Source organism: Phoxinus phoxinus (assembly GCF_949152265.1).
Source record: "Phoxinus phoxinus genome assembly, chromosome: 10".
Lineage (NCBI taxonomy): Eukaryota > Metazoa > Chordata > Actinopteri > Cypriniformes > Leuciscidae > Phoxinus > Phoxinus phoxinus.
The window spans coordinates 18,533,278-18,561,191 of record NC_136885.1 but is presented as its reverse complement, the minus strand read 5'-3'; the positions used below and the strand labels follow the sequence as shown (position 1 = coordinate 18,561,191).

Below are 27,914 nucleotides of genomic sequence, written 5' to 3'. Positions count from 1 at the left end.
GTGTCTTTTTGTCATCACTGTAGATCATTTATGCCATCAAAATGGATGTAGCTGTATTTTATATGGCGGTATAAGTGACCTCTGAATGTATTGCATATTTACTATAACGTGAAACATTCTGGAGAATATAAAGGGCTTAAGGGGGGAATTCACAACTAGCAAGATTGGCTTTTAATAAAACTTGGCTGTCTATGCATTGGAAATGTGAACAATTGATTAGAGAAAGCAGAGAATAAGGGTTGTGGCATTCTCTGTTATTTCGACAAAAATGCTGAATTTCATACAAAAGCCCTGGAAGTGTGGAAAGTCTGCCAGATGACGCAAAATGATGCCGTTTTCATCATCCAACAGACTTTACCTGACAAATAAACAGGGATATCTGGGTGCAGGAAACACAGCGAAAGAGACAGGGTATATTGTTCATTAACATATGCTACCGGCATTGTAAACGTACAAAGTACACACTTTAATTCACGTTTTTATGATATACTACAAATTCAGTTTATTGATGCCTTATTTATTTTTATATTTCGATTACACATCCTTTGTCTTCTCCTGTGTGTTTGAGTGCAAACTTCTCTGGTTTGTTATATGTGCAGTTGTCCAAGTGCTTCATATGTTTACACGCGCACACATCTAAAATAGCCCTCAAGGAACATGCTTTTGCCTATTTTTGCCATACTGAATGCATTTGTTTTTATCTGGAGTGAAATGTTTTTTGTTGCAGTCAGTGGGTGTTAAAGGGGTAGTTCTTCTGTCATTAATTATTCACCCTCATGTCGTTCTAAACTCTTAAGACCTTCATTCATCTTTGGAACACAAATAAAGATATTTTTGATGAAATCTGAGAGCTTTCTGACCCCCACCCACTTTTCAACAGGCCCACCCAAAACTTTTCTTAAAAAAAACCAACAACTTTTAATAGCCTATATATTCATTTTGTCAAGAATTATTTTTTAAAAAAATCGGCAATAAGCTCATAATTTGTGCAAAAAAAGTCTAAATGTTTAGTTTTAAAAACAATTTAAAACTAATTAAAACAATGTTTCAGCAGACCGGGTTTGTTCCGATGCATGTTCCGAGCATGTGAGAGCGCATTTCTGAATATTCCGCTCCGCTCGCTCATTCCGCAGGGTCGCTCGCTCAACCCAGAATGGCCTGCTGCCTGGTTTGAAAATATGTGGAATTGAATAAGGGCTGCCTCCGACTAAAGTTTTTTTCTAGTCGACTAGTAGTTGTTAATTTAAGCCATTTGTGGACAAAACTCCCCTTTATATTAATTTAATTTAACTTAAATAGGCTATATACAGGATAATGAGCGTTTACGTAATATAGCCGCATTCAAGCGCACGACCACACACATAAACCTTATGCAGCTTCCTATGGTTCGGGGAACACGCCTAGAAATGGTATAGTTAAGTTATACCTTAAGAGTCTTAGTAGCGCGCTAAGAGACAACGTTATCAGGAAACGCAACCCAGGTATGATGCGTAATGGAGATTCCAAAGCGTTCTTCTTTAGTCAGAAGTTGAACCATGGAGAGCGATCGCAGATAGGTCCATACTATGCACCGAAACTTTTTACAATGCAACAAAATATTTAAAGAGCATCAAGCTATTAAAAACTCTATGTATACGCCCCAGATAATATAACAGTATATTAGTCAGTCATTTTTATTAGTTTAAACAGTGATTGGATAACGTTTTTAATTTAAGGCCCACCCACAATTGGTCTGGCCCATCCAAAACTGGAATCCTGGCGCCGTGCCTGCTTTCAAGGCCCAGAAAGGTAGTAAAGACATTGCTTAAAATAGTCTATGTGACTACAGTGGTTTAACCTTAAAGGACAATTCTGGTGAAAAATGAACCTAGGGGTAATTAACACATGGTTACCGATTCGATCGTTCTCTGGGATGCGTTTTCATGAGAACTTTGTAAGTGTACATACAGTTTAATAAGAAGATACTTTATAAAGACAGTACATTACGCGCATACAGGCAGGAGCCATCTTGGAAAACAGTCTCGACTAGTCGAGCCACGAACACCTAGTTCGAAGATTGTGAAATCTAACATAGCACGGCGTTCGTGGCTCGACTAGTCGAGACTGTTTTCCAAGATGACTCCTGCCTGTATATGCATAATGTACTGTCTTTATAAAGTATCTTTTTATTAAACTGTATGTACACTTACAAAGTTCTCAATGCTTCGGTTTTCATGTAGGGACCCTCATTATGCTACTGTGTTAGTGTGAGGCTATTTTGAGCCTTGTTAGTGGTATTAACTAGCGATTTACTTTTACCTATTATATGCCCCATATACTAGCGTTATAGGCTAATCCGTTTTTTTTTAGATAAAACCCTTTTACATTCGATTATCATGAAAATGCATCCCAGAGAACGATCGACTCGGTTACCATGTGTTAATTACCCCTAGGTTCATTTTTCACCAGAATTGTCCTTTAATGTTATGAAGCGACGAGGATACTTATTGTGCACAAAAGCAAAATAACGCCTTTATTTAACAATTTCTTCTGTTCCCTGTCAATCTCTGATGTTGTTCACGTTGTAAACACAGTGCAGCGCTTCGGGTTCTACGTCAGAAGGCCGTCTACGTCAGTATTGGCCGGCTCCTGCGTCAGCATCGCATGAACAACGTCAGAGACTGACACAGGAGAGAAGAAATTGTAGAATAAAGTCGTTATTTTTGTTTTGTTTTTGTGCACAAAAAGGATTCTCATTGCTTCACAACATTAAGGTTAAACCACTGTAGTCACATGGACTATTTTATACTGTAGATATCTTTACTCTCTTGTAACTCAAAAGTTACTCTTTTGGATTTCATCAAAAATATCTTTGCTTTCCGAAGATGAACGACGGTCTTACGGGTTTGGAACGACTTGAGGGTGAGTAATTAATGACAGCAGAAATGTAATTTTTGGGTGACCTAACCCTTTGAGCCTGTCCTTATGTGAACCCCTGTAATTCCTTTACTCTGAGAGTCTGCTAACATACTTATAGACGGTCATATTGGTGGTTTTGTTGGACAGATTTGGTCAGTGCTGCTAAAGTGAAGGAATAGGTTGGTGCATGATGGAGGGTGTTTTTTGGGATGGATAGATGAGTCAGCCAGCTGGGCATGTGAAGGCACATGGCAAAGAAGGAGTTGGGAAATAGGAGCAGACTGCAAGAGAAGAGAGGGCAAAATCAAGCAAGTGATGCATAGACACTGAGATGAAGAGAAGGTTCATGTGAAGGTCATGTGCATGATTTATCAGATGAACAAATGCCTCATGATGGCTCAGCATATTTGAAATGAGTGTGCAGCGTAGTAAACTTTCCCTCACCATACAGAACAGAAGGACCTCCTACTTTAAGAAAGAGTGAATAATGTGTAGTAAATAAAGAGAATACAAACAACTCTTTACGCAAGTGCAACCATTTACATGAATGCATTAGTGAGTATTTTGCCTCTGTTGAGGATTCATGTATCATTCCTCTGCTGTGTGTGCAAAGAGGTTTGAGTACAGTAGCAATTAGCTCACTCACTATGAGGCTAATTTGAGCCTGTGGCTTGTCTCTTTTAGGCGTTAAATGAGACGAATGCTTTGAAATAGTGGAGACAACAGGCAAAAAAAAAAGAGGAATTATTCCAAAACGTTTTACTGGTAGTGTGAGTGTATATGCAGTAAAACAGTTTTGTGAAAAATAATAAGAATAAACTATGCCAAAAATAAAACTTAATTTTAATTACCGGTAAGTATTTTTTGGAAATTAAAACTGCATTAAAAATATGCTTATCATAGAAGAGGGGAATTCAACATGTATTTAATGTTTGCTTCTTTTTTTAAATAAACTAATAATAGATACTGGTAAAAATAAGCATCATGTCAATCACAGTGTCAATGAAGCTTTCCATGACTTTCAGAATAGTCCATCTATGCACTACTAGCTTGCACAAGACATATGTTCTGCAACATTGCACATCCATAACTTGCTGGTCTGTTTGAATTTGCACAGATTTATGAGCTAGCGTAACGGATGTCCTTGGCAGTACTGCTGAATCACAGCAATGACGGCTCCTTCTCTGTCAATGACTGTTTTTTGTTTGAGAAACATCACACAAGCAGCATTTCACTGCGTCTTTTGCTTGTCCTTGGCTGTATTTGTAAGGGCGCTGTGTTAAAAGTGCTTAATGGCCCAGTTTGCTGAGGTGCTGTCCGGATGGAACAAGACCCTCCGACAGCCAGAGCCATTATGTCATCGGCAGCCAATAGGCAATGCACTCTCAGACTCTGGCAACAGCAGTGTGGTTTTCCATTAGGACTGATAACAGAGAGGCAGAGAGTACAACAGATAGCCACGAGCAAGGGAAAAGAAAGATGTGACCTTGAGGAAGAGGGGAGAAAGCGAAAGGATAGGGGATGAGTATAGAGCGACGGGAAAGGAAGGAGATAGTGTACGGACAGCTGAGAGGACAGATACAGATTTTCTTCTTTCAATATAAAATAAAGGCAGGATGTTGTGAATTGAATGAATATTAAGAGTTATTAATGTTAGTATATGATACTACCATAGCTCACATTTTAAATTAATCTATGAGGGACATCATAATGCTATATATTATTAGAATAATGAACATGAAATAGCCATTTTATATGTTTATTTGTTGAAGTATACAGCTTGTCTCATGGTGAGACCTGAGTCAATGACAGCAAAGAGAGTTTTACAATTCAGTTCCGCACACTCGCACAACGTGACTGCCTTTGATGACGGGACCTTCAAATCTCTATATTGGATTGGGGCAAACTTCCATTGACCTATCAACTTACCAGACATGACGGAAGGGGCATGGAGGGAGGCCATCCTACGGTGTCTGGAAAGTGTTAACCCCCAGTCCAGGCCATCACCCGCGCCATCAAACCCAGAGCCTAACCAGCTATCAGCCCAAAATTCGGATACGACGGCAGAGCCCACCACAGACGGGGAGCTTCTGCCTGCTGCGATGAATGAGCCCAAGCCTGAGATGAGGACAGCACCAACTATCGCCCCGGAGCCGAAGCCCCACAGTGATTCTAACCAGGTGTGTGAATCAGCAACATCCGTACCAATGGAAATATTGATGGAGCTGGACATCGATTGGGAAACAAAGGTAGTGCTCCCCTACCCACCCTGCCCTGCCCTGTATCTCCTGTGTTGTCATCATCACTGCTGGTCAGCAGCCCTGAATCTTCTGCGCTCTAATTGCCGCTGGTCCTGCCCAGCATAAACCCTTTTTCATCACCCTGTAATGAGATTGTGTTGACCCCATCCAGCCTCTCTCCTCATCCAGATTCAGCCAGTCCTTCAGACCCGTCTTTTCTGGTTCCCTTAAGCCCCTCATCTTCTCCCCTGATGCTTGGCTGTGTGGATAACCCTTGGGTCTTACGGTCACCAACTTCGCCCAAATAAGTGGATCCCCATCTCCGCGTCCGGCCGCTGATCTCGTCACTCCACCTCAGCCTGTTGACCTGTCGGCCTGTCGGCCTGTTGACCAGAGACCATCGGCCTTACGGCTCCACTGGGCTCCCTCATCCATCTGGCTCCACCTTGGTCAGTCATCTCGTCACCCTGCCTTCGCCACAGACTTACGAGCCATCAGCCATGCTGTGTTCCGTCTCTCCTCCCCTATACGGCTTCAGCAGGCTTCGTCTTCCCCATGGCTCCACCTTGGTCCGCTGTCACACCTGCTCTGCCTCAGGCACTCAGGCTTCACCTCGGACGTTAGTCGCTGCAGCTCCGCCTTGGTCTCCGGAACCATCGGTCTCACTTGGTCCCATTGGCTCTCCATATGCGCCTATGTCACGGTTATGTTTAGTTTGTTTCATTTTCACAGACTTTTAGTTTGTTTATCTTCAGTCACCTGCCACAAGTGGCAAAAAAAAAAAATTTTCGCAAAAAAAGCACTTGCGTCGCTTCATAGAATTGAGGTTAAACCACTGGAGTCACATGGATTACTTGAATGATGTCTTTATACCTTTCTGGGGTGATAGTTGTGATAGTTGTGTTGGCTGACAATGGAGGGACAGAAAGCTCTCAGATTTCATTAAAAAGATCTTAATTTGTGTCCCGAAGATTAACATAGTCTTATATGCAGACTGAGTAATTAATGACAGAATTTGAATTTTTGAGAGAACTAACCCTTTAAGGGCACATATTACAACCCTAGGTTATGGTTAGGTTAAATAGGTACAGTACATATTGAATACAAATAAGTACTTTTAAGGGTACTGTCTACAGTCTGCCCCCGTGAAAAGTTCATGTACAGCTTTTGCTGACGGTGTAGAGACTTTTTTTGTGGTAGGATAAGGTTGTTTTAGTGTGTGTGCATATTGCAGTATGTTGGCTATGTGGGCAGTGCATGTAAATCGGCCAGAGCTGTTTTAAACAGGAAACCACAGACCTTGAGAGTCTTGGTGTCTGAGCATAGGACCAGAGCAGGTATAAGGGGCTTAGTGCAGGAGGAAACAGGCTACAGGCTGGCTATATTTGCATGCATGATTGGGTTTATGGGTTTGACCTTTTGATGCAAACATACAGTAAATGGTGCAGATTCAGCTCTCGGCCATTCAGCAGACCTCTTTCTCTCACTATCAAGCAGGGAGTAAATGAGGTCAGTCTTTTTTTTTTTTCCAAAGAAGATTCTCATCTATATTACAGCAGCACAAAATGAAAGCAGACCAATGAAATGCTTCAATATATCTTTATCTGCAAGCTACTTGCAAACTATCACAGTAAAAGGTTTTGTTGAGGGTGAAGAAGAGATGAGAGATAAGAGTGAGTTTCGGTGAGTTTTGTCTTGAGAGGAGAGATTTGATGGAGAGGATGATGCTCAACACTTCCTTGGTCTATCTTCAGCTCTAGCCAGCAAAAACTTTTAGACTTTTTGCAAATTCACGATGGTCTGTGATCTTTTCATCACACTAGAGCAAAGGGACGTGACTCCTCCACTAAGATGCAGCAAGTCACCCATGGATAATATGATGTGATGACACACACACACACACTCACACTGTGTACACACACTCTCTCTCTCTCTCTCTCTCTCTCTCTCACGTATTGACAGTCTGTCACATGGAGTGGCCGTTACCTAGCACAAAAATACTGTGCAGCTGTGAGCACAGAATGTAACAGATGCATAGCGAAGTGAATCCGGCAAAGACATTTTCTATAAAAATAGGGGAGAACCAAAAAAAGGAGCTTTTCTCAAAAACAAACTGTTGTGTTGTTTTACTACACACTACTGTGTGTTTTTGTATCATATATGTCAGTCTGGCTGGAAACAGGTGTAAAGAGCTTAATGTGAGCCTCTGAAACTGTGAGTCTCGCTTTCAACAGAAGTGAAAACATTTATGACTATATGCTAACCGCAGTCTATTCTGTCACAGTTAGTCCCGTTTTCAACCTCATCATGCAGAAATTAATCTGTCACACTACAATTAGCCATTGGTTCCTTCTTTTTGTTGTTTTGCGCTTGACTTAGCAACCATAGCTCGGTCACACTTGATGAAAGTTGGTGTTAAGCATTGACACGACCCTCTGACCGTATAGTTTGTCTCATGAGGAACTGAAAGTTACTTTATGCCACTGCCACTTGATGATGTCTTTGAGTGTGTTACTTGTATGGCTGTGGTATTGACAAATGTGCTTCTTTTCACACTGAAGAACTGACTTTTTCCTCAGCAAATATAAAGTGCATTTAGCATGTGTTGATTGTTATCCATGGAAAACACAATCTCATACATTCATTGTTTCGACTTATTATTATAGGGAGATATTTTTCAGGTTCCTTAATGATAGTGGAACATTATTTTAAGGTTAGAATAATGTTCCTTAATTAAACTTATTTTTTTATCAACATTCTTGGAGTGTTGATTTGTAACATTGCAAGAAAAGTAAATATGACCAGTTTCCTTAATGTTAATATAATGTTATAAAAGGTTAGTATGAGGTTTCTGAAATGTTCTTTAAACTAAATTTTTTGTTAACTACTCAACATTCCAGGTAGGCTACATTGATTTGTGTAACATGTGCAATACAGTACGTGGAACGGCGCCTTAAAGCAAATCATTTTGCTCAAACTGAGCAAATATGTCAAGACATTTTTAAATGGAAAAAGATTAAGGACACTTTTATAATGCCCACTTTAAATGTATCTTTTATCAGCCTTTTTATTTTGGATATTTCAGCCTGTTTTTTTACATCTCATGTTTTGTTTTCTTCACAGAGGAGGAAAGGAGAGTCCGAGCCAATGATAGAGAGTACAATGAGAAGTTCCAATATGCTGTAAGTCACACATTCAACCTGTACAGTCACGCATTCAACCTGTATCTTCTGCCTATCCCACCCCCTTCATCTCTTTTCCTGTCCGCAGAACAACTGCATCATGACCTCAAAGTACAACATCATCACCTTCCTACCAGTCAACCTGTTTGAGCAGTTCCAGGAAGTTGCCAATACTTACTTCCTGTTTCTTCTCATACTGCAGGTATATACTCCAAGTAAATGTTTATTGTTTATTATGAATGCTGATTATGTGCATTGTCCAGTGAGGTCATTTTCAAAGGTCCATTATGGCTGTGATCATGACAATATATTCTTCTAGACCTAAAGCCTGCAATTAGCAGCACATGGACACCCATTAACACTTATGTTCTCACTAATCACTATTGCTTGATGGTGCGTTACTAAGTGTGTTCAAAATGTTTAATATGAATTGTGTGTATGTTTTTGTCTCAGTTGATTCCACAGATTTCCTCATTGTCCTGGTTCACCACCATTGTGCCTTTAGTGCTAGTGCTTAGCATCACTGCAGTCAAAGATGCCACCGATGACTATGTGAGTCTCACACACACGCATACTGTAACTTCCAAACTCCCCCCCCCCCCCTCTCAGAAATATTGTAACACTCATAACATCACCGTAATCACCACAACTACCTCACGAAATACAGTCAGACACACACATTTGACACACATCTGTTTCTCCCACAGTTTCGTCACAAGAGTGACAAACAGGTGAATAACCGCCAGTCTCAGGTCCTCATCGGTGGCATGTGAGTCTTATATTAATATACACACTTCCTTTTACATTGTGTTTACAAGAAAATCTACTAAGAAAATGTAAATGTGTCTGAGCTGTTGCGCACAATGTAGTGAATGTTCACAACATACAAAAGTTTGTATTTTTATATTGTATTACTTTTTTTCACAAACATACAGTGTGTGTGTGTGTGTGTGTGTGTGTGTGTGTGTGTCTGTGTGTCTGTGTGTCTGTGTGTGTGTGTGTGTCTGTGTGTCTGTGTGTGTGTGTGTGTGTGTGTGTGTGTGTGTGTGTGTGTGTGTGTGTGTGTGTGTGTGTGTGTGTGTGTGTGTGTGTGTGTGTGTGTGTGTGTGTGTGTGTGTAGAAATTATATTACATTACAACAATTATATATCATTTGTCCAACAATCACAAATCACTTTTTTCACTTTCTCAGTCTTCAGAAGGAGAAATGGTTGAATGTCAGAGTGGGTGACATCATCAAACTGGAAAACAATCAGTTTGTGGCTGTGAGTTTTCCTCTATAGTCCTTCATGACATTAATTCATTAAACATGGTTTATTAAAATAAAAAGACACTTTACTAGCTCAGCTTTCCCAGACATTGCTTTTAGTAATTCAGGGTCATGTACGCACACGTACAATGTCTGATGCATTTGCTCTTGAATACTGCACTGTGATATTGATCCAGTAGCCAAGGTCTGATTCGCTGATTATGCTGCTGGTTATGCAACTCTGTCTCCAGAGGATAAACAGCAGCTTGGACGTCTTTTTAATATGCTAATTGCAGTTTTGATCTCACTCTATGCCAGTGTTATTTTAGTCATATTTATATACTATTGTATTTTTTTATTGATATTTTGAATTGGCTTTTATTTTTATACTTTTACAACATTTTAATTTGAGTTACATTTTTTGTATTTTTTGTTATTTGCTTTTGTTATTATTATTATTGTTAGTTTTTTTTCTTAAATATCGGTATTTAGGTTAATTAATTTGTATTAGATTTTTTGTTTTTATTTATTTTCTTTCCAGTTAGTAATTTTAGTGTCTCAAATTCAACAAAATGAAAATTAAAAATGTTGTCTTGGCTACTAAATGGAATAACTTCTTTCATTTTAACTTTATTTTTATTGAACAAAAATGTTTTAATAGTTTTAGTTTTAGCTAACTATGATAACCCTGCTGTATATGGCATATGTGTTACAGGCTGACCTGCTCCTGTTGTCCAGCAGTGAACCACATGGCCTCTGTTACATTGAAACTGCAGAACTGGATGGGTAAGACTGTGTTTATTTCTTGAATTTGTCCTTTTGATTTCATATTTCCAGTGCAGCTCAATACAAAAAAAAATTTGTTTTGTTAATGTCTTAATTTATCTGCCACAGTGAGACGAACATGAAGGTGCGCCAGTCTCTGTCTGTTACCTCAGAGCTAGGATATCCTAATAACCTGGCCCAGTTTGATGGTATGTCATTTGGTAGTGAATGCGCTCCAGTTAGATGTGAATGTTAGTGAGAGTGGAAATGGAGATGAGTGGAAATGTGTACAGTATGTTTCAGATTTGCGGAAGTGCATGGAACAATAATAGAAAGGTAAAAAAAGGAATTGCATATTATCAGAGGGGGTATTCCAGTATGAACCGCACTCACTGATACTGTTAATTTGCATGTACTGCCTTTGTATTAGCACAGATTTACTAAAGAAATTATGCAAATCAGGTAACAGCACAAACTCATCCAAATCTGTGCTGAATGGCTCAAGCTCGATTGTGTCAGATGCAGCAGACTGCAGTGATTGGGCAAACGTTACTATAGCACCACTGCACCATCATTTGATGAATTGCTTACCATGAAAAATAAAATAAAAATTGCATAATTAAATAAAATGAATTTATACATGTGCAAAAAATGCAAAAATTACGCAACTGTTTTCCCTCACTGCGAGTTGGTGTACTGGAGAAAGAGAGAGAGGAAAGATATACTGAGTCAAAGTGTGATGTGATGTGGTGGACAGTTTCTCAGCAACATCTCTTTAACACCCTGCACAGTTTTCTGCTACACACACACACACACACTCTCGCCATCAAACCTGTGTCAGCACAGACCACCCACGCTTCCTGTTTTTAAAGAACAACAAAAAATTCCAAAGCTCACAATAGTACCAAGGTCCAGGATGCTGAACAGTTGGTCATGACACATATTACATATAATTTCAATATTTTCCTTATGTGTGACCTAATTTTTCTTATCTTTCTCGCGCTGTGTGTATCTGCAGGAGAAGTGGTGTGTGAGCCTCCCAACAACAAGCTCGATCGTTTCTGTGGGACTCTGTATTGGAAAGACTGTAAATACCCCCTCAGCAACCAGAACATGCTGCTCCGAGGCTGCGTACTGCGCAACACAGAGAGCTGCTATGGCCTCGTTATATTCGCAGGTGTGTGTGTGTGTGTGTGTGTGTGTGTGTGCGTGTGCGTGTGCGTGTGCGTGTGCGTGTGCGTGTGTGTGTGTGTGTGTGTGTGTGTGTGTGTGTGTGTGTGTGTGTGTGTGTGTGTGTGTGTGTGTGTGTGTGTGTGTGTGTGATTAGTTTTCGTTTTAACCTGTCATAATGTTACATCTCAGGTCCTGACACCAAGCTGATGCAGAACAGCGGACGGACTAAGTTCAAGCGGACCAGTATAGACAGATTGATGAATACACTGGTGCTCTGGGTGAGAAACTGTTTACAAACACACACTCTCCTACAAACCTCTGTGTAAAGGTTTGAGGACCAAAATGTGTAGACAGCACATACTCTGCAAAGTAATGTTTCAGTGTAAATAAATAGGCACACTCAAGATTTGAAAATTAATCCAGTTTCCATGTATATAATTTCCCCCTGCTCAGATTTTTGGGTTCCTTGTGTGTATGGGCGTGATCTTGGCCATAGGAAATGCCGTTTGGGAGAAAGAAGTGGGTGCTCTGTTCCAAAGTTTCCTACCCTGGGACCCTCCAGTGGACAACTTCCTGTTCTCAGCCTTCCTGTCCTTCTGGTCCTATGTCATCATCCTCAACACAGTCGTGCCCATCTCTCTCTATGTCAGGTGAGAGAGAGCATGATGTGGAGAGATGAAGGATGTAATGAAGAGAGAAAGTTGTGAATAATCTGGAAATGGAAATATGGAAATGGCCTGAAACACACACAAAAAAATGTTTTAAACAAATGGTCAGTGGAAAGCGGTGCTTAAGCTATTTATTTAAGCTGTTTTATTCTCTTTTTATTTTATATGAGGTTTGTCAACATTTGTGTGATTTAGTAATTTTCCAGTGATGAACCGAGCTAAGCATTACATTTTTTCGTCATTCAAAGTAGTTAAACATAACATTTATTACTACAATTATTTGTAGTATATATTATCGATAACTAAAACTATTAAAGATATATATAAATATTAGACAGAAAATTTGCCAATTAACTGAAATAAGTTTAAGTTAAAGCATTAAAATTGAAGAAGAAAAAAACTAAAACTTAAATAAAAATAAGTTAAACCTAAACAGTAATATTTAAAATAAAGAAACATTATTTTTTTTTTAACTTAAAAATAAGCTAAAATGAAAAGATATAACAAAAGCTAATTCAAAACATTAATAACAAAAACTATACTAGTATATAAATAATACACACAAAAAACACTTGAGTTGTATGATTTGAGTCATTAGATGCTGTCTAAGGTCAAGACCTCTGTGACAGGGGATTTAGGACTACTCATGCTAGGTTATTTTTATGTTAGATGATACTTTCTCTATTGCTCTTGCTTTTTAAAAAGTCTTGAGACACCAACGTGTATCATATTCAGGACAAAAAGCCTATTTAATCTATTTATCTAGACTTTGTTGTATTAGCTTCAGTTAATGTTATGCTTAATACATGCTTTATGCATTCTGCTTATTTTATTTAGATTTTTGTTGTTTTTGTTGTTGTCATGTTTCCTCAGGCTTTCCCTACAGGTAAGAGACAGACCCTATAGACTCCCCCTTTTTTCTCTCTCTGACTTAACAACAGCCTCCCGTATAATATAGTCCATATAACACCACTAAAGTCCTGATCCGAACCCTTCTGAACCAGCTCTCTGAATGAGCGCTAACTCTGCTGTGTGGTCCAGTGAATGTAACCCACCTCTGACCGGTGCAGACTCATACAGGAAGAACTGCAGCGTGGCACTGTGCAGCACCATGGCATGACAGTCTGTTTGTGCATTTTTAAAAAAAAGATTTGTAAAAGCCTCTATAAATGAATGATTAAATCTTGCTTTTAATGGTCTGGCAGACTGCTGTGCTATTGTCTGTCTCAGCTGCACACTAAATAACCTATGTCTGTAAATAGTAAATCTGTGTACATTTTTGTGTCTGTTATGTTTTGTTGTGAGTTTGCCATGCGTCGGAGGTCTGTAGTCGTTTTGAGTGTTTCTACAGGAAATCACGCCACATTTGCATTGCGATATGATAACCCTTCGTCTATTTCTCTGTTCATCTGTCTGAATATCTTAGTGTGGAGGTGATTCGTCTGGGTCACAGTTACTTCATTAATTGGGACCGGCGGATGTTCTGCAGTCGTAGTAACACAGCAGCAGAGGCCCGGACCACCACACTGAATGAAGAGCTGGGACAGGTGGAGTACATCTTCAGTGACAAGACAGGAACCCTCACCCAGAACATCATGACCTTCAAAAAGTGCTCCATAAACGGTCACACATATGGTGAGGAACACGCAATACTGACAGTTATATGAGAGTTATAATGTGCAAACAGCTGGTCATTATCACAGTATCAGTCTTGTATCATATTGAAGGGGTTTATACCTTGCTTTTACACAGGTGCTTAACAAATAAGTAAATAAATGGACATGAAATGAACACATGAACAGATAAAACAAGTGGTCAGTGAAGGTTAACCTTCAAAAAAATGGATCATCTGGAGGTCAAAAACTCTTATTTTCTACTCTCTACATTCATTCGTTCAGTCATTCATTGCAATTCTTTTACAAAACTTTGGCAATTTTTCAAAAAACTTGATTTGTGTGACTTTTGTAATTTAAAAGTGATTATAAACATTTAAAAAAAAATTAAATACATTAATAATTATTTAAATGTTTATAATCTACGGAGCTCCTAAAGGGACGTAGTAGTGGAAAAATGTGGGATGAGAGAAAAACATTTTTGGAAGTCTTTTGCGTTCCCTCGCAAAGATATTTGCGTTCCCACACAAGAACTGTTGTGAGCTCGCACTGACACTTCCTGTTTAATGTCCCGCTGGCAGTGTTTAAGAGCTCCATACGTTAATGGAGCGCTTCATAGTGTTTGAACTTGGACTCAAATAAAGAAATGTGGTCATACTTAACTCAAGGTGGATTTATATATATATATATTCACATATTCGAACTTCTCGGATCAATAACTCATGAGCTAAACGTTGTTAAAACACAGATTAGCCTATACTTATTTACAATCACAGTAACGTAGTGCTACAACCAAATTTCCATCGAAACGAGCTTTACAATATAGGCTAAATGGATCTCTATGAGCGGCTGAGAGTCTATTGGACCGTCTGCAAAGTGCAATATAACCCAAAAACGTGACTACAAAAATAGTCATTAACTTAAATGTTACAAACTGTAGTGCCACCCAATTCAGTTTACACATCAATGGTATCCCACTTGTCATACTACACTGCTTTTGCACATTTTATATTATTAAAAATATTCAATAACTTCACTATAACACACCAAATTTAGTTCACACATCACTGCTCTAATGTAAATAGGCTACAACACTTAGTTTTGGAAGTAATTTCACATAATAATTATAATTTGATGGCATTACACTGTATAACAGTGTAAAGTTATTGATTTTTTTTTTAAAGGGTGAAGTTGTTGATTTTATTTCATAATAAATAGGCCTAATCATAAAAATAATGCATTTTTATCAAACTAAGTATTATAGTATGACCAGCAGGATAGCAGTGATGTTCGAACTGAATTTGGTGACAGTAAAGTGTGTCACGATAAAGCTATTGAATATGTTTAATAATATAAAATGTGCAGAAGGGTTTTAGGATTTGCACTTTGCAGACGGCCCCTTATTCAGACTTTTCTCTCAATCGGCTGTTTAGAGAAATGTATATTATAAAGCTCGTTTTGAGGAAAAGTGGGTTGTAGCTCATTGTTACTGTGATTGTAAATAGGTGTCGTTTTTGTTTTAACAACGTTTAGTTCACGAATATCCGGGAAAGTTTTGCGATGGAATGCAATGTTTCTCGAGGGAACTCAACAGTTTTGCGAGGGAACGCAAAAGATTTCCCCCTAAAAAATTCTCCCATCCTACATTTTTTCCACCACCAGGTCCCTTTAGGCAAGTTTAGGGGCTCCATAATGATCACTATAAAATTACAAAAGTCACAAATAAAAATTGCCAATGTTTTGTAAAAGAATTGCAATAAATGAATGAATCAACAGCAACAGTAATAATCAACAACAAAATTAATAATAATAATGTTATTGAAAATGAAAATATAAATAATTAAAAATTAAACAATACATAATAAATTATAAGGTAAAATAAAAACTATACTAAGATGTAGTGCTGTCAGATGTCATGATTCTGAACAAAATAACATGTAATTTACTAGAGGTTCTGACAAAATTTGAATTGCTGCAGTCAATTTATAACGTTTAATTAATCTGAATTAATTATTTTTAAAAAGCAGTTTAAATGAATGATTCAGGTACTCACTTATAAATACTTCACTTGTTTCATTACTGGATGAATTAACATTTTTAAAGAATCTCTTGAATGAATGATTAAATGACAAATACATTTTTGGAAGTCACTTGTCACCATCTACTGGTGTAACGATATAATCGATTCAATCTTATTTGAAGTGCCAAGTTTTATTCAGAAAAGTGATTTGCTCTATTTTGATCTCTTCCATAGACTTGAGTGTTTATATCTGAACTATAAACTTTTATCCCAGTACTTCTGTTATAATATAAATATTTGTAACGCATAAATAACAACTGTGCTTGAAAAGACTGTTTGTGAAGCTGTTTTATACTTACACCTGACTCTCTGGGTCAGCGGCAGCGCAAAAGCCGATTTGAATGTTCCGTTGTGATTTTGTTAAAGGTTTAATAGACACAGACGGATTGTTGTCATTCTGAAATGAAATCACCATCTTTTAACAATTAATCATGCAGCTCTACTAGGATGGTTTGGCAGTGTTGCAAGTATCAGGGTTGCAGATTTGCAAAAAAAACAAAAACAAAAACATTTTATTTGTATGATATTGTCAAATAATTATATTTGTATGATATTGTAATTTACTGGCTATAAACTAATTAAATATACTAATAAAAATAATACGATTTTTTTTTATAAAGATTAAAATAAATAAATATAAAAATGTACAATAAACAATTAATAATAAATAATAATAATACAAAATATAATAAGGGGGGAAAAAACAATCAACCTAAAATATGAGCGAGATCAGACAAAGAACTGAAGCAACACAGGGCTTCATATACCTGAGCAAACTAACCAAATGAAAATCAGGTACAGGTGCATAGAATTAAACAGACCCTTAATCACCCTAAACACAGGCTAGATTACACCTGACAAAACAAACCAGAACTCGCATATCCCTTACAATAGTCACAAACACAGATATGTTATATTGGATTAGATTTGTGTAACAAATCTCATTTCAGTCTGTCTCTTGTTTCACAGGTGAGGTCATGGATATTCTGGGTACACAGCAAAAGGTCAGTGCAATCCAGATTCACTTAGTGGAATGAAGTTGTTGTCATTGTTAAAATATTGCTGCACAGAAAGAGCTAACATAGTCTGTCTTTCTCAGAGGGTCCAGCCCCTGGACTTCAGTGCTTGGAACCCTTTAGCAGACCAGGGCTTCTGTTTCTACGACCAGTCTCTGCTAGAGGCAGTGATGGTGGGAGAACCAGCCGTGCATGAATTCTTCCGGGTCTTGTCTCTCTGCCACACTGTCATGAGCGAGGAGAAGAGCGAGGGTAAGCATCTGGAACATTCTTTAAGGGGCGATTATCTGCCTTACTCAGAGAGTTATTTCATCCAATGGAAGAGTTTAAATAAGGTTAAATGAGGAAGCTGTTGGCTTTAATATTGTTAGGATGGAGCCATTCTGGATTGTAATATGATTATTATATCTCATTATCTGTCCTCCTTCATGATGTGCTCCTCGCTTATTCTCTCTGTTTTTCACTTCCTAAAGGAGAGTTGGTGTATAAGGCTCAATCTCCAGATGAAGGGGCGTTGGTAACAGCTGCACGTAACTTTGGCTTTGTGTTCCGCTCTCGCACACCCGGCACAGTCACCACACAAGAGCTCGGCAAATCGGTCACATACACACTCCTCGCCATCCTGGACTTCAATAACATCCGCAAAAGAATGTCTGTTATAGGTAACACACACACACACACACACACACTCATTCCTGCATTTTACATAACAAAATTATTTGACAACCCAGACAGCTACATAGTGTCGGCCCAGATCCGGCCCACATCTGGTAGGCGTTTAATCTACAGTACATGTACCAGATGTGGCCCGGATCTGGGCCGGCACTATGTTGCTGTCTGGGTATGTTTGTAAAAAGCACAGTATTCAATATATCACAAATGAAAGAGCTGCCACATACAATTATTTTAAAAGGAAAGTTTTGTCAGATTTAACTAACTTTTGAGCCCCAACTATAACTAAGTATCTACATAAACACTTTATTGTGCAGTTAACTGTGGCAAACTCCAGAGTGTACAGTTTTTAGACATTGTTTAGTCTGTAATGCCAGATGGTTTAGTACTGTGCAAGAATGAAAGAGCCAGTAAATTCCCTTGGGACTGAGAAATCTAGATACAGCATAAATACTGCCCTGGCAAGCATCGTAAATAAGTGGAGCATTTGCGCTAAATTCAATACAGAAAGTGTTGCGCGTGCCATATACTTTCTTATAATGCTGAATTATGGCCCATACGTTTGGGTAAGTGGTGCTTGCATTGCAGCAGGCATTTCATTTTTGTTTGCATATTGTTATTTATGTTCATTTGGTCTGTTTACATGGAGAAGTGAGAGATTTATTGAGTGCACTGCTGAATGTTCTCTTAATCAATTATGTTCAATTTTTTTTCTTTCATATAACAATGTCCAAAATATCTTTAAAAAGAAGATATTTTGATTTATGAATTAATTTAATACCTTGTTAGATTTTGTTACAACAAGAAAAAAACTATTTGGGTATGAAAAATTCAACATACGTTATTTGAAAAGAAGTCAGATAATGTTATGACTATGAGATAATGGCAGCTATAATAAGAGCAGAGCTTCTGCCATCACTGCAGAAGCACAAGCACAGTCTGTAATTTAATGTGTGTGTGGGGGGGGTTATAGGGCTATAGGGACAAAATGTACCCACAAAGATGGCAATATCCGAAATCGTTGTGGAGGCTTTTTTGATCTCTATGAGGTAAACAGCTTATAAATCATATTAAGTGTAAAAATGCAGAAAGTTTCTGTGATGTGTAGGTTTAGGGTTAGGGGATAGAATATACAGTTTGTACAGTAAAAAAAAAACAAATTGTCCCATTAATGTGTATGTGTGTGTGTGTGTGTCTCAGTGAGAAATCCAGATGGCCGTATTCGTCTGTACTGTAAGGGGGCGGACACTGTGCTTTTCGAGAGACTTCATTCTTGCAACCATGAAATAATGAATATCACTTCAGATCATCTCAACGTGAGTGTTTGCATCTTTGTATTTGTTTATTTTGTGTTTTTTTGTTCACTTTGTTTGTTACCTCAACTGTTTGTATCCAATATCAAGTCCTAAAATTACTCTCAAGGAGAAGCCAACTGTCTGCTACTTTCATTATACATTAAACAACAGAGCCCTCTTGTGGATATTTTAGTATTGAAAGTATTAGTTGCACTGTTACTAACATTATATGAGCTATTGTTGTGATTTAGTCATTTGTCTAGAAAAACAAACAACATTTGGAATAAAAAAAAAGTATGTGTAATTAACAAAATGAGGTTGCAAGTAACAGGGATGAAAATGTAACCTAATTTAGGCTATCACTAAGTAGGGGTTAGCAGGTTTGCGACCAAATGTTTGTTTGTAGTATTATAAATGTATTTCTCGTAGTATTTAATATAGAAAAAAAAATTATATCTTTGTTACATTTTTGTAAAGTTTCTATTTTTGCAACAGAGAGAAAATAATGTTGTGAAACTAAGCACACAAATCCTGTATAATATTATTTTAATTATATAATTGATAATATTTTACTACAATAAATTGAATATCAATTCAACAGATTGATTTTTTTTTGGTGTCCTTGCTGAAAAAGTATCAATTTCTTTGTTACCAAAACTATATATATATAATAAATGCTGTACTTATTGAACTTTCTATTCATCAAAGACTAATAAAAAATTAAAAAACATGTATCACGGTATCAAGTAAATGCAGCCTTGGTGAGCATAAGATCAAGCTCTATCAAAAACCACAAAAAAAAATTGTATCGACTCCAGACATTTGAAAGGTGTTGTGTGTCGCAAAATGTAAAAAAACGAAGTTTTTAATTGCTGATAATAGTTTTTCTAATTTATCTAATGGTGACATTCATCTTGAGCTGATGTGTGAGGTTTGTGTATGTGTGTTTCTGCAGGAGTATGCAGGTGACGGGTTACGGACTCTCGCAGTGGCCTATCGGGATCTGTCTGAGGAGCAGTGGGAGGAGTGGTCAGAGCGTTTCCGTGGTGCTGATAAGTCCACAGACTGCAGGGACGACCGGCTGGCTGCTGCCTATGAGGAGATCGAACAGGACATGATGGTATGTGTGTGTGTCCGATTCCTTTGCTTTTGTTTTCCATACTATTGTTTGGTGATTAATATCAATACTTGTCATAGTTGTTGGGAGCCACGGCTGTAGAGGATAAACTGCAAGAGGGCGTTCCTGAAACCATTGCCATTCTCTCACTGGCAAACATCAAGGTCTGGGTGCTCACTGGAGACAAACAGGGTAAGAACTGCATCGGATTCTAATGTCTTGCGGATTGGCCACAAGTGTTATCATTTACTTGACATAATTACAACTTGAATGAGTCTGTTTCTCCCTTTGTGATAGAGACTGCAGTGAATATTGGTTATTCCTGTAAGATGCTGACGGATGACATGACGGAGATCTTTATTGTAAATGGACACACTGTCCAAAGTGTACGCGAAGAACTGAGGTAAAATGCTGACGTTTGCCCGAACCGTCCATCCATCAATACATGAAATATGAGAGATGCAAATTTTTCACAGAAGGCTTTTTCATTTTATCATTCTGTTTTGTACTGTGTATTTTTTTAGGAAAGCAAGAGCACGAATGCTGGAGTCAGCACACACCAGAGATGGAGGGAAGGAAGTTGAAGCTCAGGGATTGGGTGGGGCGTGTGCCTTTGGAAATGGATGTGGAGGTGGTGCCGCTGCTGCTAACTGGATGCCCGATGAAAGAAAATGCCCCCCTCCTCAGGCTCCGCCCTCCTCATTATTGGAGTCAATCAGTGGAGAGTTCGCCCTCGTCATCAGTGGACACAGCTTGGTAGGTAGGAGCCGCGTTTAGGAATGTAATTGAAAGAAATGAGCCATAAGTGTTTTAGGGTGCGTTTACACGACAATGATGTACTAAAAACAGGGGGGGGGGGGGGGGGGGGGGATCCTTTGCACTTTTCACTTACAGACATTGTCAAAACATTGTCCCTGTTCACAAGAATCCATGAAAACTACTAAAAACGCTGTATTCTGCTGCCAGGCCAGTAGTTGGTGGTGTCACTTTGTAAAGAAACACTACGGGCCTATAGACTGAACATCCCCTAAGCCTGAGCCTAAGTCCCTCCCCTTCCGGTGGACCACCATGGGACCTTATTTCGGAAAAATATTGTATGGTAGTCAATGGCGAGATACAACAAATATTTTGATCTCGTTTGAATTGTGCCCTGAATTACACATATGATGTTTGTCAATTTAAAAGATACATTTTAAAGTCAAGAAAGTCGCAGTTTGATGTAAAACTGTTGAGGTATACTGTTGAGGTATAAGACTGTGAAAATACGTAATTACAAAGACTACAAACCCAAAAGGCGCACATGTGACGTCATACCTTTTCCCTCAATGAATGAAGCTAACTTTACTGAAGCTAACGTCTGTATAGTGCGAGACGAGAGATGTAGTTCATTGAGCGATTTTCACATAAAACGAAATGTTACTCTACATATGTTATGACAAACGTTATGCTAAATGTTATGACAAACTGCGATTTTCTTGACTTTCATAATTATCTTTTAAATTGACAAACATCATATGTGTAATTCAGGGCACAGTTCGGACGGAATAAAAAGATAAGTTGTCTCTCGCCATTGATTACCAAACATTTTTTTCCGAAATAAGGTCCCATGAGCCTGAAGCCGAGGGGCTATGCACATGTCACAGTTTTCACAAATTAGCTTTTTTGTAGTTTACACAGAGACTATAATGGTATCGTGTTCAAAAAATGCACATTGTAAACTGTTTTCAAAAGTTTGCGTTTTCGGGCCATCCAAAACACAGTTGTATATAAACGAACAGCCAAAACGCATAAAAAGTTTTCCGTTTTTAGTTCCTCTGTCGTGTAAATGCCCCCTTGAACAGGAGATTCATTCATGTTCTTCAGTTTACTTAAAGGATTATGAGTTCAGTTAGGTTTAGTCCAGTGTTCGTATTAACTGTGAGTATTAAGTGTCATTTTAGTACTTCAACAGGTCACACTTTAGATTAGGGTCCAGTTCTCACTATTAACTATGACTTTTGCCTCACTAAACTCTCAATTACTAATTCTTAATAGTAGGTAAGGTAGTTAAGTTTAGGTATTGGGTAAGATTAAGGGATGTCGAATATCCTAGTAATTTATAGCAAAAAATTTAACAGTTTTTCGTCTAATATTTATGTTTTAGTTTAGTATTTTAATAAATAACTATTTTAATCGCTTTAGTTATCAAAACAAAACTGGTTTAATTCAGAAAAAACATGAATTATCCTATTTTAAAAAATCAAATAAATGGTATTTATTTTAGTTCAGATAGAAGAGATATGATCCTAGCTGATTTAAGCTGGTGGTTTACTGTTTTAGCTGGACCAGCAAACCGGCTTTGGCTGTTTTATGGAATTTATTTTAACAAATATTTCCCTGTCTTTCTGGGTCAGGCTCATGCATTGGAAGCAGATATGGAGCGTGAGTTTTTGGAGACGGCGTGTGCTTGTCGAGCAGTGATCTGCTGCAGAGTGACTCCTCTTCAGAAAGCTCTGGTGGTGGAGCTGGTTAAACGGCACAAGAAGGCTGTCACACTCGCTATCGGAGATGGAGCCAATGATGTCAGCATGATAAAGAGTAAGAGAAAAAGAGATGCAAGCAGGCATGTTCAGCACTTGTCACTGTAACTGTCAAAATCAGAATCTCAATAATATATTGTCATTATTATTGTGTAATTATTTGAAATACACTACCGTTCAAAAGTTTGGGGTCTGTAAGATTCTTTACATTTAAAAAAAAAAGAAGTTCAGCTCACCAAGGCTGCTTTTTTAATCAATAACAGCAAAAACAGTAACATTATGACAAATAATTTCATTTTTAAATAAATAGTTTCTATTTTAATACAATTTAAAATGTAATTTATTCCTGTGATAGCAACGCTGAAATTTCAGCATCATGTCACATGATCCTTCAGAAATCAGTCATATATGCTGAATTGCTGCTCAAGAAACATTTCATAGTATTATCAGTATTGAAAACAGTTGTGCTGCGTAATATTTTTGTGGAAACCGTGATTTAAAAAATGCAGGATTATTTGTTGAATAGAAAGAACAGCATTGATTTGAAATAGAAATTGTTTGTAACAATATAAAACTATTGACTGTTATTTTTTATCTATTTATTGCCTCCTTGCTAAACGAAAGTACATTTTCTTTTTAAAAAATCTTACTGACCTCAAACTTTAGAACTGTAGTTTATATATAATTGTAATATAATGATTTTCAGTATAAATTTGTTCATTTTGAAAATAATTAGCATAAATAAGTTTAAATATATATAATTTCCTTTCTAATTGCATTCACTTAGTCTCATATATGATGCACATTACAGGTTAAGTACAGTGTATGTTTTAATCCACATAATCTCGACTTGTGGTCATTTTTGTAACCATGAGAGTATGGATTCTAATTTAACATTTTGGTAAGGAACAAACCAGTCAAGAAAAACACGTTTAATGTGTTTGAGTTCCTTTTTTTAGATTATGCAAAGGTGCCCCAGAGAAACCAAATTTGTGATGTTCGTTCCTTCGTCTAGTTTGTTGTTGTCGTATGTGGTTGTGATACTTCCCTCGACTGAGCAAAAACATCTCCGAACTCTGTCCTTGGGCTTTCACGGTGTCACAACTGTATTTCAAAAGGCTGCTGTGAACATGGATAACGATGGGGAGGATGTGGTTTATGTCTAAATCCTTTTACACCATCCTGTGCTTTCTCTACTCAATAACATTTACACACGCACAAACACAGTCTTGCAATGTTTCATCTTCTGTTTGTTCGATTCTGTTGGGTTTGTTGTGTTCAGGGGATTCTGCTGGTGTGTAGCAGTCAAGTGTCAATGAAAAAGATTTGTTCTTCAGACTCGTACCATTGTCAATCAGTCTTTTGATGAATCTTCCCTGCAGTTTTAATGTTATTTAGACTGATTCAGATCACTTAGGACTGTCCCAAATCTATGGTTTTAGTCAAATTGAGATTCAGGTATTAGTTTATCTGCCTTAACCCAACATTTGGAGTGATACTTGAACCTGACCATACGAGAGCTGATACCCAAGAGCAGGAGTTTTCAAACTGGTCTCCAGGGACCCCTAGGGGACCCCAAGTGGGTGGAAACATGGGGGAGGGAATTATTTGTAGGGGTGTCAAAATTTACATTGTAACTTGAGATATTCCGTATGTTTTTAGCACTCATTGTTTTACTTATTTACTGGTAAATTGTTTTACAGCCTATTACTGATTTGAAATGGTGGTTAGTTAGAATCGATCACAATGTGATTGAATTGGATATTTGTACATTTAAGTCTCCATATCTTAAAATGGAAGATTAGAGCCTGGTTTCATAGACGAGGCTTAAATCTAGTCCCAGACTAAATACGCGTTTGAGCGGTTTTCTGAAAGAAACTTACACTGACATATCTTAAAATATATCAGTGTCATTGTTTTGTCTCAAGATGCACACCAGTAATATTTTTTTTTCCTAAGGCACTTTTATAAAAGCTATTTAAGGCCTGATCTAAGCCTTGCAAACCCCTCAAGTAAGATCAAATATTAAATTGAACTGCATTATCTGAACTTTTGTGTTTTTCTCCTTCTGTAGCGGCTCACATTGGCGTGGGCATCAGCGGTCAGGAGGGGATCCAGGCCGTGCTGGCATCCGATTACTCATTTTCCCAGTTCCGTTTCCTGCAGCGACTTTTGCTGGTACACGGACGCTGGTCCTATCTGCGCATGTGCCGTTTTCTCTGCTACTTCTTCTACAAGAACTTCGCCTTCACTATGGTGCACTTCTGGTTTGGGTTCTTCTGTGGGTTCTCAGCACAGGTGAGAGATTCATTCTGAGGCTCAAAAATAAGTTATTTATGAGGTGACGTCCTAACCTGTTTACTGTGTTTTCTTTGATTTAGACTGTCTACGACCAATACTTCATCACTCTCTACAATATCGTATACACATCCCTGCCGGTGTTAGCCATGGGCATCTTCGATCAGGTAAGAAAAAGAAAACGTATGTAAAATACTCATCTTTGTTTGCATTTGATAAGAAACTCACTTCCACCTCAAACTTTGTCTAATTCAGGATGTTCCTGAACAGAGGAGTCTAGAGTATCCAAAGCTGTATGAGCCGGGCCAGCTGAACCTGCTGTTTAACAAGCGAGAGTTCTTTATCTGTATCGCACAAGGAATCTACACTTCCGTGGTTCTGTTCTTCATTCCGTACGGCGTTCTCTCTTACGCCACACAGAGCAATGGAGTCCCACTGGCAGACTACCAAACTTTTGCAGTAACTACTGCAACGGCCCTTGTCATCGTTGTCAGCGTCCAAGTGAGTCCATGTGGTAAAGTTTTTTTAGATTAAACATCCACACCCAAGTAGTGCTTCTGAATGTGTATATATGGTTAGCAGTTCTCTTTGTTATTGGTTGTTTAAGGCTGTGTACTGTGACATTACGTTTTGTAACTATTTTGAATGCCTCAAGCTTTGTGTTACTTCTTTATAGATTGCTCTGGACACTGGTTATTGGACTGCTATAAATCACTTCTTTATATGGGGCTCTTTGGGTACCTACTTCACTATCCTCTTCGCTATGCACTCCAGCGTCCTGTTCAGCATCTTCCCCAAGCAGTTCCATTTCCTTGGTGAGTCAGCACTCTTTGGCCCAACAGAATCCCACATTCGATAACGTCTGGAAATGCAGATAGCATTACTCTATATTCAGGTTTTTAAATTACAAACAGAACTGTTTATGGACACACTACAATACAAAAGTTACAAATCTATCAAGTAAATACCGTTCCTTTGAACTTTATCAAAGAATCCTGAAAAAAAGCCATGAAAACATGTTTCTTGAGCACCAAATCAGCATATTAGAATGATTTCTGAAGGATCATGTGACACTGGAGTAATGGTGTTGCTGAAAACTCAGGTTTACCATCACAGGAATAAATTACACTTTAAAATGTATTAAAATAAATACAATTTATTAAAAAATATCACTGTATTTTTACTTTATTTTTTATTTAAATAAATGCAGCCTTGTAAGCATCAGAGACATTTTTACAAAAATCTTACTGACCCCAAACTTTTGAACAGTAGTGTACTTATACATTTCCTTTGACAGTCAAGTAGGCAGCACAATAAAACTATGTTAAAGAAATTGTTTTTCTAAAAAATTAACATGTAAACATAACATTCAATAATAATTAATACGCAATGAAAAGTAAATATACTAAAAAATATATTCTTTAAAATTCTATGGATTTTTAATTGTGTGATTTATAAATTATATATTGTTTGTATGTTATTTTGTTCAAAATGTGCGTGTGCATTTGGTGTAAATATGTGTTGCTTATTTTGTGTTTGTGTCCATACCGTGTGTTAATATACCACAGGAAGTGCCCACAACACACTCGGACAGCCAGTGGTTTGGTTAACTATTGCTCTGGCTACCATCATCTGCATTGCTCCAGTGCTTGCGTTCCGCTTTCTCAAACTGGATCTTAAACCTCAGCTCTCAGATACCGTAAGTATGCGTGCGACACCAGTTTGTCTGGCCTAAATCTTAAGCCATCTTTGAATTTTTTTTTTTATTCCACATTTTATGTTTATATTCAACCAAACATTCATTGTTAGTATATCACAACAAAGATCTGTCTTACACAATACTTAAAAGGATTATATTTAATAAACATTAATTTGATCATTGAGTAAATCCCTAGTGAATTGTGTTGATTGTGTTTCTTTGCATGTGGTTATTTGCATTGGTGTGAGTGAAAGAGTGTTTTTTAATGTTAATATTAATATAAAATATATGTTAGTAATTATTATGGACATAATCTTGTTAATTAATGTTAATAATATCAGTATTACTTTATATACATATTATGTTTATTTGCATAAACACAAATATAAAGGTTAAAAATAAAGAATAAAAAACAGTTTTTTGGATAACAAAACTTCTGGTTGTTGGATAGTTTTGATTGGTTACCTATTGTATATTCTGATTCATAGCATAGATCATATTTGTTTCACATCAGTAGGTTTGACACATTCTGTAGTTTCTGGTCATCCCCTACACTCATCCTCGCCCCTTATTACATTCTCACCCTCTTTCTGCAGGTGCGCTACACTCAACTTGTGCTGCAGAAAAAGCGGAAGCCTGGTGGGCGCGCGGGTCGTGGAGTGGGCGGTTCAGGAGTAGCCAGTGGCAGTGCTCTTGGTCGCTTGGGGAGAGGTGGATCTCGACGCTCCGGTTATGCGTTTGCGCATCAGGAGGGCTTTGGCGAGCTGATCACTTCGGGGAAAAATATGCGGCTGAGTTCGCTGGGTCTCGCTTCTTTCGCTTCCCGCCACAGCAGCAGTTGGATCGATACCCTTCGTAGGAAAAAGCACGCAAACAGCCCTGGTGTGCAGAACACGCCGCCCACCGGAGATGACAGCGCCGCTTCCTCTCAAGCCTCACCCTTTTCCACAGTAAATGGTCGTCAGGACACAGTGGCCGGCGAGGCAGGGCAGCAATTCAATGAACCCGTCCTCACTCACAGCCCTGATGATATCGCTCTCAGCGTGCTCAGGTGTGCAGACAGAGAGATGGGAGGATGTAGTACTGGAACAGTGCAGGTAAATATACATCTTAAAATAAGTTCAAGCACAAATTGTATACAGATACACCACATCCAGGCCAACATACAAATATAGGGCATTATTCAACACAGGATAGAAGGTTGATTCTGTAGACGCGCGTGCCTGGCATTTTGTGGATTGACAAAAAAAGTAAATTTCCCCCAAGGAGAAAACGGCAGGAAGCTAAACTATTAAAAACACTTTCATTTCTCACTTTTTGCACATAGTAGTATTCTCAGCTATAACTGTCATGAGTTCCTCAATTAGGAAAACGCTTATTGTTTATATGGTTCATTATTTTTTGTGATATACACATTATTATTCAAAAGT

General features: G+C 38.0%; 1 protein-coding gene across 1 annotated transcript in view; it reads left to right on the top strand.

Annotated features, from left to right (window-relative positions):
• Positions 1-27,914, top strand: part of atp8b2 (ATPase phospholipid transporting 8B2) — a 46,230-nt gene that overhangs the window by 14,112 nt on the left and 4,204 nt on the right. The window contains exons 3-28 of the mRNA XM_079625572.1: positions 8,262-8,320; positions 8,409-8,522; positions 8,774-8,872; positions 9,028-9,089; positions 9,513-9,585; positions 10,285-10,355; positions 10,464-10,543; positions 11,353-11,511; positions 11,697-11,785; positions 11,961-12,157; positions 13,602-13,810; positions 16,838-16,872; positions 16,968-17,136; positions 17,358-17,546; positions 18,757-18,872; positions 19,807-19,971; positions 20,049-20,160; positions 20,266-20,371; positions 20,493-20,724; positions 22,362-22,545; positions 24,562-24,785; positions 24,869-24,952; positions 25,041-25,286; positions 25,462-25,600; positions 26,354-26,484; positions 27,081-27,581. Coding sequence (XP_079481698.1) covers positions 8,262-8,320; positions 8,409-8,522; positions 8,774-8,872; positions 9,028-9,089; positions 9,513-9,585; positions 10,285-10,355; positions 10,464-10,543; positions 11,353-11,511; positions 11,697-11,785; positions 11,961-12,157; positions 13,602-13,810; positions 16,838-16,872; positions 16,968-17,136; positions 17,358-17,546; positions 18,757-18,872; positions 19,807-19,971; positions 20,049-20,160; positions 20,266-20,371; positions 20,493-20,724; positions 22,362-22,545; positions 24,562-24,785; positions 24,869-24,952; positions 25,041-25,286; positions 25,462-25,600; positions 26,354-26,484; positions 27,081-27,581 — 3,845 coding nt within the window. The remainder of the gene's footprint in view (positions 1-8,261; positions 8,321-8,408; positions 8,523-8,773; positions 8,873-9,027; positions 9,090-9,512; positions 9,586-10,284; positions 10,356-10,463; positions 10,544-11,352; positions 11,512-11,696; positions 11,786-11,960; positions 12,158-13,601; positions 13,811-16,837; positions 16,873-16,967; positions 17,137-17,357; positions 17,547-18,756; positions 18,873-19,806; positions 19,972-20,048; positions 20,161-20,265; positions 20,372-20,492; positions 20,725-22,361; positions 22,546-24,561; positions 24,786-24,868; positions 24,953-25,040; positions 25,287-25,461; positions 25,601-26,353; positions 26,485-27,080; positions 27,582-27,914) is intronic.